Source organism: Apaloderma vittatum, unplaced genomic scaffold (assembly GCF_000703405.1).
Source record: "Apaloderma vittatum isolate BGI_N311 unplaced genomic scaffold, ASM70340v1 scaffold42115, whole genome shotgun sequence".
NCBI classification, from domain to species: domain Eukaryota; kingdom Metazoa; phylum Chordata; class Aves; order Trogoniformes; family Trogonidae; genus Apaloderma; species Apaloderma vittatum.
In genome coordinates, this window is record NW_009717406.1 from 14401 (window position 1) to 29129 (window position 14729).

A 14729-nucleotide genomic window follows, 5' to 3' on the forward strand; every position below is an offset into this window, starting at 1 on the left:
TATGTAAGGTTCTTACCTCTGAACTTTCAAAATATTTTGCTATGTGATGATCTATATGACAAAGTGTACACTGTTGGTGTTTATAATCTGAAATTTTCTGAATCTGTGCAGAAAGCAAAAGATGAACACCAGGAGTCTAATCTTGCTTATGAAAATGCTAGCATTGTTTTTTCAGTTTGTTTATATTTGCACACCAATTGTAACAGCCTGTAATTTTTTTTTAATGACATTTCGCTTCAAAACATTTTTGTTTTATTTCTTGCAACTAAAAGACATTTCAAGCATGCATCTGGGCTCAAGGTAGAAAACTTCAAATTAAAAGCCCAAAGCAAGCTTTCAGGGCTGCTTAATAATGACAGATTTCATGATGTAAATTGTGAGTATATTAAGGCCTTTTTGTATATCTAAATTACAGTTGTATTTCAAAGATGTTAATAGTATACTGAATCACTTCTGGGTTGACAAATGAATACTTGATTTACCCCTGTGGATTTTTTTTAAGTTCTGCTAAGCACAAGGAAAGTTGCTTGGAAAATTAGTAATAAACAGCTACAAATCTGTGATAAAAGCACATTTTAAAAAATGGTGTGTTGAATCAAAATAAGATACTAAACCCCCAAACCATATACTTTTATTCCTCTTGATTCTAAGGTCATTTTGACTAGGAGGATTATGGAAGTGGATTGATGGGTGGTAAACCTTAAAATTGTTCACAGAAGAGAGAAAAGAGTAAGAAATGAGAAAGCCTTGAACTTTCCATTATCTGGATGGCTTGGAAATGACAAAACATATTGTGTAACTGTTTATGTGGAGAAAATACACTCTGAAAGCAGTGCCAGTGTTAGCACATCACAGAGGTTGCATTTCCCTTGCTCCATAGATTTTAAGAAGCAGTTCTGGTAGTTGCAAATGTGCCTAGTTGCAGTTACCAATTTATCCCTGTCAAGATAGGTAAGAATTACCTGCGTGAATGGTCTAATGCTTTACTAAATGCTATGACCCTATAGGTTCTAAGATGCGGTTACTATAAAATTGTAAAATAGTTTGTGTTCTGCAAGTTACATAGTCTTGTTTTTGTGTTCAGTTCTCTGGAATGACAAAGGCTTGCACAGATGCCAGATAGAAGTGCCTTAAATTGCTTAGAGCAGGAAGAGTTGTGCGGCTTATATCTTGGAGAATTAATTGTAAATCTGGAAAGGCTGAATATTAGAAACAATTTCTTTACTGAAAGGGCTGTCAGACATTGGAACAGGCTGCCCAGGGAGGTGGTTGGGTCGCCATGCCTGGAGGTGTTTGAGAGATGGGTGGATGTTGTGCTGAGGGACATGTTTTAGTGGTTTTGATAGGGCTGGGAAGAAGTTGGACTCGACGATCTTGAAGGTCTCTTCCAACTGAAACTGTTCTGTGATTCTGTGATACTTTCAGGGGAATATGAAATGTTTATGGCTAGGTCTAGAACTCTGACAACATTGTAACATGAAAAAAAATCCTAGATACTCTATGTATTTCATAATGCAACAGTTCTTCACTTAGCAGTGCTGCAAACGTGAAGTGCTGTTGCGTGTTACCAAAACAGTTAGTCACAGGTCTGTGACTTTTGCCCATGACTTCAGTTTAATTTCTAGGACAGGAATCATCCCTCTTTCTTCCCTTTCAGTTTTACTGTGTATTTAAACTTTCAAATAAAACTCCTTTTACCTTTAAATAATTGATGAAATGTACTTTAGTGCGTATGTTCATTGTTGAACTTAATTTAATATTTCAAATATTCTATACAATTTCTTTATAGAAACGATTACAAAAAGAACTATTGGCATTGCAAAATGATCCACCTCCAGGAATGACTCTAAATGAAAAGAGTGTACAAAATTCAATTACGCAGTAAGTATATAGACTAATTTATTTTTGTTATTAAGCTGAAAAGCGTAAGTAATGCAAAGTTCTCTGCATGCCACTTCCACCGCTTATTCCAAGTAACATTCTGAATTTTTGTTTTTAGTCTAGGGAGTGAAACATTGTTTACTTAATGAGCAGTAATGTGCTGGATACTCTCAGGAACTGGGTAGTGAATTCATTATATTTTTATTAGGCATTTTACTGTCTAACAAAATGTCAGTTGTTAAAAGCTTCTGCATATTTTAGAATAAAATAATTTAATAAACTTCCACAGCTACTAGCCTCTTAAACTCTGCTAGATTTATTGAAATAGTGGAGTAGCTGGTTTAAAGTTTCTGCATTACTTCTTTTGAGTATATTTCATAGCTGTTAATTTCCATTATCTTATTTCTCTAAAGCAACTGGGGGAGAGTTCATAAAGAGCAAAGTTATCTGAGTACATTTGTTTGCACTTCCCTCCCTGCTGGAGTTTTTTTCTGTGGTTATAGGAATGGAAAGAGACATTGTTAAACTTTGTGTGTTTTGTCCATTGAAATGGGCAGAATTCGTTCCTGGTATTAATTTACACTTTTTTTTTTTTTAATTGACCTGAGTTCAAAAGATTTAGACTGTATTGACATTTCTTTTAGATAATTTTCTTAGTTCAGTATTGGAGTTTTAACTGGTGCGGTAAAGATTTGTGTAGCAATACTAACTTGTGTTTGAAAGACGTTGAATAGGATAATTAGATCCCATGATGTAACGGGGTCATTTGAACCGTTAAGCAATCATCTGTTTTAAATACACAAAGATTAGACATTTGAGATGGGTAAACTGTAAAGCACACAGGAAGTGTGAGTTTTAGTGATTCCTTAACCATAAAAGGAGCAACATCCCAACAGAGTTATCTTCTACTTAGTAAGTGAAACTATTTTAAAAATTTGGAAGTGAAGGTTCTGGATCACAAAAACAAATAAAGCTAAAGAGTGTTGGTGCACTATATGTATAAATTTAAAAGTAGAAGGCATAAGTAGAGATAAGTGGTCTGTAGTACAGATACATTAAATCGAACAAGTCTTCAGAGTTAAAATATGGAACACTGGTACAGCCATCACCGTGCTACTGTTGAAAATGATTTTCTCCTGAAGAGTGTGACAGCTAGTAGTTCAGTAGAGAAGAAATTTTTCTCAAGGAAAAAAAAAATAATAGAGCTGAAGATAAATGTGCACGACTTAAATACATAGGGAGAGTGTATATGACAAGGAGGGTGGAAAGGTTGATAATAGGATCATCAGGACTGTCAGCTGGTGATGATGTTGACTTTTATGAAGATACTGCTGTTCTGAAAAATCTCAGCTGCCTGACTTGAGCCTGATGTAAATCCTATCTGAGCATTTTAGTCTCTTGCTGAATCTTTACCTTATTGTGTTGCTCAAACGTGTAAAACACAATCCAAGGGTGAAAGATACAAATGGGGAAGTGATGCTGCAAAGCAAGGTATTAAGTGATCAACAACAGAATTCCAAAACGACAGAAGTTAGATAGCAGAGTGTTGCTCTGTATGTTGAACAGCATGCAAAGTATCTTTTTTTGACTGGATTAAAAAAACCTCAACAACCTAACCCAAGTCCAACAGCAATAAAACCCCACATCTAACACCTCCTGCTCCCACCAGCTTCACCTGTCAGGTACTTCTGTGTTATTATGATAGGAGGAGCAGAAGCAGAGCAAAAAGAAAATACTGTGATATGTTGAGGTATTATCTTTATCAAATCATCCTTTTTTTGTTTGTTCATCTTAATTTTCTGTGACCTTTTCCATTTTATACTATTACAGTTTTGGTTTCATCACCTGCCAGACTATGTACCACTTAATTTCTGAGTTTTTCCCAGATGTAAGTACAAGAGGAGCATTGCTCTTTTCTCCTTAGATACAGATTTTATTGTAATAAACTGTACTGATAATTTCCTTGGCAGAAAAATAAAATCACATGAAAGAGAGTACATATTAGTTTGTTTCTTTCCAAGCCTGTTTTTTTTGTAGGAGTAAACTTTGGAACAGGTCTTTAGCTTTGGTACCAGTTATTTTACTGGGAACGGTTCATTTGATTAGTCCTGCGCTCCAGGAGTAAAATTATAACTTGTCAGTCCACCATACTAACATTCTTTTGTTCACTTTTCTTTAGGTGGATCGTAGACATGGAAGGTGCTCCAGGAACACTATATGAAGGGGAGAAATTTCAGCTTCTATTTAAGTTCAGTAATCGATATCCTTTTGATTCGCCTCAGGTAACCACTTTCTTGCTTCCTGCTTGGTGCTAACTTTAGGTTACATCTGCATGACATGTGCTGAGTATTAATATCATCCACATTGCCTAATGAGAAGTTTAATTAATCTGTATCAAACACATTGTGCAGATGCCTTTTCTTCTAAAAATGACTGCAGTGAGGTAGAGTGCTGTCACAGTCTGCTTGGTTACATAGGAGATGAAAGAGCAGTGTAAACTGGAGGCTTCTTTGAGGCTGATATTCGTATCATGTTGAAGAGCAACACGGGGTCAGCTAGGAAGATCCCCTTTACTGTGTGGTGTAGTGAGCAACAAACTGCTGCTTTGTCCCTTTTTATGCTTCCAACCTCGTTTTTTCTTTTTTTTTTCCTCCTAGCTTGTTTATAAGCCTCTTGCATCCTCTCTGCTGCAATTGTTAATACACCTGGAGAAATATTCTGCTTGTGGTAGGGATTCTCATTGATACATGACTTCTTTATGAGAGGCCTATGAATCTAGTGGTTATAACTGAGATGTGAGATACTGTGTTGCTTTCATGGCAAGGAAAAGAACTGAAGGGGCAGCAATACTAGGCTACAGAATGAGCTCTATGCATCCATCCCTCCCTTACTTGAGGGAAATGTTACAAAATGTGAATGGTAAGAATAATGCTCTGCAATCACCCCTGCTTTTCTGAAAAAGGAAGAAGAATACCAAGAGTGCCTTAGTTCTTGTCCTGTCTGTTTCAGCTCCAAGCTCCAAGAGTGATCTCTGACGCTTTTCTCATTGGTGTTGAAACTGAAGCACGGAGCTGTGAGAGACACTTTAACCATAAACATTACCTATTGTAATGGTACCGTGATAAAAACTAGAATGCTGACTTTTCAGTCTTAGGTTTTAAGGAACAAACTGGTCACCTCTACTGCACCTCATCAGGCTTGCAGTGAACTACTCATAGGTGACCCACAAGATAGTAGCCACTTAACCTTGCTTCCAAGTAGATACTGTTTGTTCTTGTTACCCAACCCACGTGTGTGGCTCTGTGTAATTAATTGTAAACCAGCAGATTAGATCCGTAGATGCACACTGATTTGTAGCACAGAAAACAATTAAGAATTTAAGTACCAAGTAGTTGATTGTTGTAGATGAGTAGAATTTCTGTGATAAAAATGCTGCTATGCAGTAAGTTCATTCTATATCCCAAATCTCTGGGTCATAATTCTTTCTCCTGCAAATCTACTTACTGTGAATTGACAGTTTACACTTCTGCTACTTAATCGCTTGGTTGTTTTCTGCCTTTAAATGTATGTTTTGTATCATAGTGTACGTGCTTTTCTTGCCTAGTATGCCTAGTTCTGGTTTTCCTATAAAAGGAAGTCGTTAGGTAGAAATGAAATATATTACTGGAATATGCAGGTAAACTCTTCAATGCTTAAGAAATACCACTTTAAAGACCTGTCAAAAGCGAGTCGATCCAGTTTTTCTCCTGCCTTAGAAACCCAGTCACCATTTGGCAGATAGGTTAAGCTCTCTAATTTCAGTTTCCTGTATGATGAAGGTTATGCTACTTTCATGTGGAGCTGTGTGTGTTGTGTACATGTCTACATATTTGTACAGAGGCATATATCTGTATAACTTAGGAAACACTTAAGAGGCTTCTGAGTATTACAGTTACAAGTGGTAGAGATTTATTATGTCATTGCATAAAAGATGACAGTGGACAAGATGAAGTTGGACAAGGTGCTCAGGAAGATAATGCTGCTACAAAAGTTTCTCTTTTACTCCATTTGCATTGGTCCCGAGCCAGCTATGTGTGTGACAAAAATTTCCTTTAAGAGCAATAGTTGCCAGAATTGCTTTTCTAACTTTTTTTTTTTTGACTGTGATATTATCTTTTAATAGAGAGGAATTAAGGTTCTAAATGCTGTTCTTCTGTATTTGTCTATGCCAAATAAAAATGAAAGAACAAACTAAAAATTTCCTGTGTTATAACATACTTCAGTTTTACAAGTCTCCTTTATTTTATAGTTAATGAGAGTGATGCATTTTACTCTTTATGCTGGAACCTGGGTGAGTTCCAGAACTTAATATCTGTTGTGTCCCAGAGTTAGAGAAATATTTATTTGTGAATCTGGTGGTGTTTCCTGGTGTATAATGTTGTGGCATACAAAACCATTAAAATCCAGTGTTTTGTCTAGGCAACTGTATTCCTTAGGACATGAAAGACTGAGGCTTCAAGGTATAAAAAGTTGAGTTTGTTATTTTTACACTGTTACCTTTGCATTTTTATGTGCTGTATAAATATTCATAGAGGACTCCACATTTAACCATTTATTTAACTTCATTTTCACTAGCTATTTAGGCTTCCATTGTTTTATTTTACATTTTAATTTATAGCTAACAAAAGTGAATGAACTTAAAACATGGTAAAGTGTAATATTTGTGTGAGAATGGCAGATCAACTTCTTAAATAAGACATTACTGTTTTCCCAGAAGCAATACAGGCTTATTTAGAATGTGGACAAGAAATTACAGTTATATTCTTTTTTTTCTTTTAGGTCATGTTTACTGGAGACAATATTCCTGTTCATCCTCATGTTTATAGCAATGGTCATATCTGTTTATCCATTCTAACAGAAGACTGGTCTCCAGCTCTCTCAGTGCAATCTGTTTGTCTTAGCATTATTAGCATGCTTTCCAGCTGCAAAGAAAAGGTATGGGCTTTTTTAGCACTGTCGAAGTAGAATAAGTGAAAGTTAATTTTTTTCTACTTTGCAAAGCGAGATTTTCATTACTTGAAATTTTCAAATAGGCAAAACTGCTATATCTGCATTTCTGCTACTGAAAAAATACTAAGAATGCAAAATAAACAGCGCAGTGAGTGCTTTCTCGCAGTTTTTCTGGTAACCTGCTCATACATCATTATTGGAAAAGAGGAGTGAATGGAACCTTTCTAGTTGTACTAACTGTGAAGTTCAACCATGTTTTAGGACAATTCTTCATAAATTGATTCTGTCTCTAAAGGCAGTGCAAAATAACTATCGAAATGTCTTTAGTGCAGATATTTGGGAGGCTTTGCAGCTGTACTATTTCAGTGATCTTGATAATTTTCATTTCAGGAAAGTAAAAGGTTGGTGCTGATACCTTAGACCATTTTTTTGGAAAGAGACTACCCTTTTGCTCTTGGGCCATTTTTTTTAATTTTTTTTTGCAGTGAAATATCTGTGGAAGTTAGATTTGACCAGAGCTTGTACATCTGTGCTATCCAAATGTGCCTATTTCTGTCACATCCCATTTAGTCTTAGTCATGTGGTAGAAAACCACCCCCTAAATGGCTTTGTTTTGTGTCCTGACTTTGGTTTTGCATAATGACGATGCTTTTGAAGGAAGCTGAAGAATTTGAAGTGTTCATCAGATATAGATGTTTAAGTTAAATTTTTTTTTTTTCCACCCATTCCAGGCTGAGATATATGAATGTTAATTGGATCTAACCTATAAGAATTGGATTCAAAGCTGCAAAGAAATTTCATTTGGGTTTTTTTAACGATAGCTCTTCCTTTTTTGTGGGTTGTTTTCTTTGTTAAAAAAGTTATTTCTTCCCCTCTCTATCTCCAAACCATTAGGTGTTTTTCATTATGGTTTTTTTTTTTACTTGAAGTATCTCCAATAAGAATTATTACCTGGATCCTTAGTAGATTTTTCCTGACAAAGGTTTAGCCCTGCCTGGTCCCTCATTTTCACTGTGTTAATGTGGTAGCCTTTCATAAGCTCATTAATTGGTTCATGTATTACAATTTGAGGATTGTTTGATTATTTGTAGGTCTTTTCTTCTGTTGCAGAGGCGACCTCCAGATAACTCGTTTTATGTAAGAACATGTAACAAGAATCCAAAGAAAACAAAATGGTGGTATCATGGTAAGTGTTTAACTAGGACCAGGAATTTTTAAGTTGGTTTTCAGGCTGAAGGCAATTATAGTGTAGAAAGGTAGGATAAAGGCATTCAAAGCCTTAAACACCTTTTTAATTTTAAAGTTTTTAAAACCCTGTTTCTGAGATACTACGTGAATTTTTTTTTAGATCACATTTTAGTAATTCCGGATGGAAATTTGAAAGCATAGATTTATATATTTTGAATTGAAGGACTGCATTTGAATGAAAGTTCTTGTAAACTGTATTAGCCCATGACAGGTCTTAAGTTTGGGGTTGAGGAAGATCCGTAATGAAACTAGGTTTAGTGCCAAGCCCAGGTTTTCTTTGTTGTTGCTAACACTTTAAGAGCTTTTACAGTGATTAAAAATGCATATATGTTTAACAGCTCTCTGTTAAACCAGATTTCCACTGTTAATCAGAATTGCCAGTGTGGGACAGCTGACTAGCTTAAAGATTCTTAAGAATTAATAGTGATAAGAAATAGCATACTAAAATTGCTGTGTGTAGTATGGCAGTGTCTGCAGTGCTAGGGTTGTGTTGTTTTGGGTTAGGTCTTCTGGTGGACTTTTTTCTTTCTGTGTACTCTTTATGTGTCTTTATACTGTATGGTTTCTTTCTTCTGCCTCAGCATATTTCATCCTCTTCCCAGGGGTGGGGTTGGCTGTATGTGCTTGTCTAATCTGCTCCACTGGTGAGGAAAGAAAGAAGGAGCAGGGCAGAGAGTGTCTCTGCTTGTCTTCTCTCTTGTTGGCTAATACTTTCTTTGCTTTCCATAGGAAAATACAGTACAAGTGGTGGTTATGGGAAGCCCATGTACTTTGGGAAGGGATGTGTTAGAGTAAGGAAGACTATGTGCTAGGGTGGTGCAGGAGGATTTGATGCCAGCATTGTCTTTCACTGAAAGCTCCATCATAAGACATTCCCTGTTTTTTTTGCTGTGGATGTGTTCTGTCCGCTGTGTGAAATGAGACCAGATATTTTGAGACTGGGAGTTAATGACTGAAGAGGCAAATGCAAACGTCTTCACCCTTAGATTCTTAAAACCCAGTGGATGCTTTAGCAAGAAAAACCTGAGAGTTTCATAATGCTTGCTGAGACCAATGGGGTTTTAATGTATGGTAACATAACAGAATGAAACTCCATTTCTTAAAATGCACCAAAAGTATCTCTCAACCAAGATGACTTCAGTTAGAGTTAGGGGAGTGCTATATGTCATGGGATTAAAGGTACTTAAACTCAGGACTGTTTATCGTGTGGTTGTATGTTAAGTTGTTTTTAAAATTGATTCCAAGAGTAATAATCCTATTGCCTGCAAGGCTGGGTTTTTCAAGTTCACCAGTTTATTCACTAGTCACTTTCTCTTCTCTTTCTGTTTTTGCACTCTTGTAATGTGTTTGGTGCTTCTCCATTTCTAGTCTTGTTTTCTCTTTATTGGCAATTTTGGAACTATTTATTTTTGCTTGTGAGTTATTTTTAAGGAGGAATAAAGTTTCATTTATTGGCTTTATCTTGCAGTTAAAGTATGTTCTGTATACTTTGAATTTCTTCTAGTCTCGTTTTGACTCAGGATTGAAGTCTATCAAGGAGAACTGTCTGCAGATAATAATTTGATTTCTTATTTGTGAAATTCAATTGGAGTTAAGCAAAACACCAAATGAGTGTGATAAGAAATGTGTGTTATCTGATGTAGAAAGTTGCTATATAGTTGTGGTCGAAAATCATTAAGCTGCTTATAGTCTCCTGAACAAGCTATTTAATTACTTTGCAGTCACTACACCGTGAATGTTTTCTGAAAGTCAGAAAACTCTACCCTTCCTCAAATTCAGAGCAACCTAAAAGCCAACCTGAGGCAAGAGAAAACAAGTCAGTTCATTTAAATAACTTGTAGTGTTTTGTTTTGTAAAATTTTCATTTGTTTCACTTCCTTTTTAAGTACTAATTAGTACTGGAAGAAATCACTATTAAAAGTTCATTGGGCTTTTCCTTCCCCCCATTAAATTCTTGCATTAAAAAATAGAGCACATCTGATGTCCATCTGACAAAAATTTTCCTAAATGCTAGCGGATTTTCCTTCAAGTTTTGCATGACACTTGCTCCTTTCTCAGTTAGAAGTCATTTTGTTTCTTTTCTGTGGACATAAACCAAGACTGCTTGCCTCCTAATTTTAACCACCTCTCTCTGGAAAAGAACTGTCTTCAACATTATGTACACCTGAAAAGACTTACAAGCACTTGGAAAAGGTGGTTCTGTCATCTTAATTTTCTCCTCCTGCTTCAGTTGAAGTATCAAATATCTAATCTTGTGGTTGAACCACTTTGGGGTGGATAAATTAGGGGAGAAAAAACAATCCTAACCAAGAAGGAAAACCAGCTGTTCAAGGGTAACCACTAGGTGAAATAAATGCTATTGCTAATACAAGAACATGTGAAGGGACTTCCAGAGTGGATCTGCCCCCTTCTGTGGTGAACTAGTCGTTGGACTGGCTTAGCTTTCATGTGAAATTGAATCCTTGTGTTTTGCAGAGAAAGGAGAAAAACTGTTATCTCTTAATATATGCGTTTGAAAGAATATTTTTTTCCCCAGTAAGTGGCTGAAATTTATTTAGCTGAGAAAACGTAGTGCATGGTTGAGTGCTGGTGTAAAGCCAACAGAACTGAACACAGAAGCATGAAGTGGCACTCTGAGATGAATTCTAACATGTAAACACCTCTGTCTGTCCATTTACCTTGTGGCAGATACTTTAATCTCTCACTTCATCCCTGCCCCAACAAAGCTATTTACTCCATAAGCAGAGTTACGTTGCTGCATATTGATGCCTTCGCAAACCCTGTTTCAAAACTCCTGGTCTTTGATAACTAAAAAATTTTCTAGTTTACTCTACCCAGCATCTGTTTCCACTTTACATTGAATTTGATATTGAATTTCAATACGAGAGCTGATCAAGTTGCATTAAAGATAGAGGAGGATATTCCAGATAGAGTTTTCTTGGATGTCCAGGCTGAAATTGGGTTCATAAAGCTGTTGTCTGGCTTTGGTGTTGTCACTAGGTAGATTTTTGTGAGAAAAGAAGGTAACAGTGTTTTGTTTTCAAACAGCACCTCTTTACTGCTTTTGAATTTCCATTTGGTTTGGTTTTGTTTGTTTTCTTATTTAAACAGGAATTGTTTTGTTTGGTATCTGGCATAAACTTTTAGTACTCAGTTTAAATACTGCTTCTGTCCCTCTTGCATCCTTGTCTAATCTTTTTTTATATGTACAGTACACTACTGTCAGAATGAAGAGGGTTGTTTATGTGTAATAGTATTGATGATCTAATATTTTCTGGGGAGAATGCGTAGTTGTTAGCTGCTGCTTTACATACTAAACCTGTGAACAGTAAAAATATTGCTTATGAGGCTTCATTTTGTAGGTATGCGAGGTTACAAGTTAGTGCATTAAAAAGAGCCAGACAATAAGTTTGCTTTCAGTTAACAAACTTACTATTTGCTGTTATCAAATGCAAATATAATGCAGGTTGATGTGTGGAAGGAAAAGTTTCAAAGGGAAAGCTTTCACAGAAAAATATTTACTTTAATATTGAGCGTAATGCAGAGAAGATTGGCATAGAACACGCATTTTTGAAACATATTCTGTCCAGTCACAGTATCTAAAATTTAGTGAATGTAAGTTGATTTTCAGATTTAAGATTTTAGGACTGTAGGAGAAACCTATTATTTCTGCATAACTGTGTTAGCTGTAGTTCGTGTTCATTCTTGAGAAATGCATGAATTTATATCTATGTATATATAATGTATAAAGGGTTGAGAATGCATCAGGAGAAGCCTGCTCTGACAGCTCTTACTGCTTCCTTAAAAAAGAATTTCCCAGTTTGATAACCAGTGTGGACCTGCTGTACTTCAAGGAGGCAAAATGTTAAGCGTAAACGATCTTTCATTTTCCTAAATATCTATCATTTTTCTAAATATCTAGTGTGGAAATTACTGCCTTTTGAATGGAGCTAAGGGCTGTGTGTGGATTTTTGGACACTTTGTATTTGATATCGTTATCTTTTTTTCTTCCCCCCGAGTCATTATTGAACAAAACGTCAGAATTACTCAATGGGTGTATTTCCACTGCAGTTACTGTCTGTGCTGGGAATTGTTTCTGCGTAGAGCACCTTGCTGATTTGGGCGTAGAATGCTGACATGTTTTCCATAAATGCTCTTCTTTTATTTTAAAGATGACACATGTTGATGCCACCGTTTTGTGACCCTCGTAGCAGAAGATAGTCCTACTGAGAAAATGAGCACTTTGATCATTCAGTCTTTGAACTTTAACCTTTGACTGGAAGTGACCTATAGGCAATGAAGACTACTTCCTTTGACTGCATTTTTACTAGTGTGCATTCTGGGCGCATGTTGATCGCTGGTTCAGTCCATGCAACTGACATGCTTTTATTAGTCATACAGTATTAATGCAGGTGTCCAGAAATGTCAGAATAATTCCATTATTTTTTAATTTAAGCTTTTTTTTTTGGAAGAATTCCAGGTCTTCATATATTGTGCAATAACGCTTGAGCTCCTTGGCGGTTTTGGTGCATCCGTTGCCGGCAATGGACATTGTACCAGGGAAAGGTTTAGCTCCTGCCACAAAAAAGATTGATGCATGACAGAGCTTACGAAAGTTTTGGGTATATTTGGATTATAAGCAAGGTATCTACCATTACCTTAAAAGCCACCCCATTCTTCTATATTTGGATTCTATGCACTGTGATCACAAAACTAGCAGCATGAGTTAACATGCCTAGCTGAAGGACTGTAATAAGATCGTCGCATATTTATTAAATTGTTGATCTGCTGTCAAATTGTTTTGACGTGGAAGGTTTTTTCAAGTGACATTGGCAGAGAGGTACAATGTTATCCCTATGGTGAAATAAAACTACTTTTTGTATATAGTTATTCATATCTCTGAAGCAAAGGTATGAGTAATTTAGAGTATGAGTGACTTAATCGAGAATTTATTTTGGAGATAGAAGAGGATGGCAGTGATATAACTGAACTTTCTGCAGTCCGTGATTGGGCTTGTAATTTGTACTTTAGAGCTTTTTCCAAATAGATTGCACACTGTTATTTCCTGCTAGCCATCAGCATGAGCCCTACTGCCTACACCAATTATTTTCATTTATTTATGTGTCTGGAAGCAATCCATATAACATTTTTGTTTGCATTCACTGTTTCTATTGTTGTTGTATGTCATGTTTGAATGTTACAAAACAATATTTTGATTGAAAAGCTTTGTCAGAAGATATTTTCATGTAAATTATTTCTTTATCTTGTAAGCATCATCTTGTCTTTTAATCCTGTACTATAAAAAGAAAAAAAATACATTTTTGACAGAGGCTTAATGTTTTGACAAAAAAAGTGTGGACCTTCTTATTTAAGTTTAGACTATATTTTGTTAACTTGCTTGTCCCACGCAGCCATGCCATTTTTTTTTCCAGGCTTTTACTTCACCAAAAAAAGGGAAAAAGCCTAAAATCAGATTGACATTTTTCTATGGAGCAACACTTATTGAAATGATAGTTATTGTCACCACTCTGTAATATTTTGATACTGCAATTAGGTTGCATTTTTAGGAAGCACTTTTATAAACTTAATACCTTTACACATATGCAAAATTTCTATAACTTTTTTTTACTGTTGCCTTATTGTTGCACTCAATAAAAAAAAATTTAAGCGATAAATGCATGAATGTCTGAATCAAGTAGTTACTTGGTTTAAAAAAGAAGCAAAAAAGCAAAAAAAACTCAACCACCAAACCCAGTCCAGAATTAATAATTACAATAACAAACAGAAAATTGGCTGAAAATACTGAGTTGTTTTTTTTTTTTTACTGCTGTATGATAACCGATAAGTTTTATAGCCTTGTACATACTTCTCTGTTACCTAATGTTTAAAACATTTTAAAAAATGTAGATGCTTAACTCAGGGTGGTGGAGGTCAGGTGGATTTGCTTCAGAGAAGTATTTTGTACAGCAACTGAATTAATAGATATTACCAGTGAAGTGAGGCTACGATATAGTTCAGGAACTGCTATTTTTTCTACTGTATTGAAAATATCTCTTGGCCTTTTAAAACTCAGTGGTAAAATCTAGCTTTGGATATAAATTTGATGTGTGTATATATTGTCACACTGAGCCTTTAAAACATAGAACTCAATTACATTTAAGAGCCAAAAGTAATCATTTTAAGCAAATGAAATAGTTCTAACTTTTTATTTAGCAAAATTCTGTTGTGAGTTCATCAAACTGGTTATTTTTTGAAGTGGTTCCTAGGAAGGAGCAGTAATCTGATACTTAATCTGTATATTCATGTTAACTGCTCTGTGTTGACTGAAACGATTAGTGGATCTTTGAGAATGGTTCACATAATGGATCCTAACAAACAATCCACAGGAAAGAGACCTTCTTGTGACACAAGGTAACGTGTCTGAAGAAATGGTTCGAGGACATCTCAGATTCATGTATCTTTTCATATGGGGCTCACCATACTACAATACATGGTTTTGGAGAAGCTTTATGACATACTGTGTGTATTTTGTTGAAGATGGGCGTTGTAGTACAAAGCATTATACGTTATGTGACCTGTGCTATCACATGGGCTACAGTGAAGTTAAATAA

General features: G+C 35.6%; 1 protein-coding gene across 2 annotated transcripts; it reads left to right on the plus strand.

Moving 5' to 3' along the window:
• Positions 1 to 1631: 1631 nt before the first annotated feature.
• On the plus strand, positions 1632 to 13460 carry UBE2W (ubiquitin-conjugating enzyme E2W (putative)). 2 transcript variants are annotated; one of them, XM_009869855.1, is made up of 5 exons: positions 1632 to 1881; positions 4061 to 4163; positions 6700 to 6855; positions 7981 to 8056; positions 12291 to 13460. In XM_009869855.1, the coding sequence occupies exons 1-5, from the start codon at positions 1841 to 1843 to the stop codon at positions 12302 to 12304; spliced, it is 390 nt and encodes a 129-aa protein (XP_009868157.1). In that variant the 5' UTR covers positions 1632 to 1840; the 3' UTR covers positions 12305 to 13460. The 2 variants fall into 2 exon arrangements, with proteins under 2 accessions (XP_009868157.1, XP_009868158.1); XM_009869856.1 differs by lacking the exon at positions 12291 to 13460 and having other exon boundaries at positions 1794 to 1881; positions 7962 to 8006.
• Positions 13461 to 14729: the final 1269 nt, after the last annotated feature.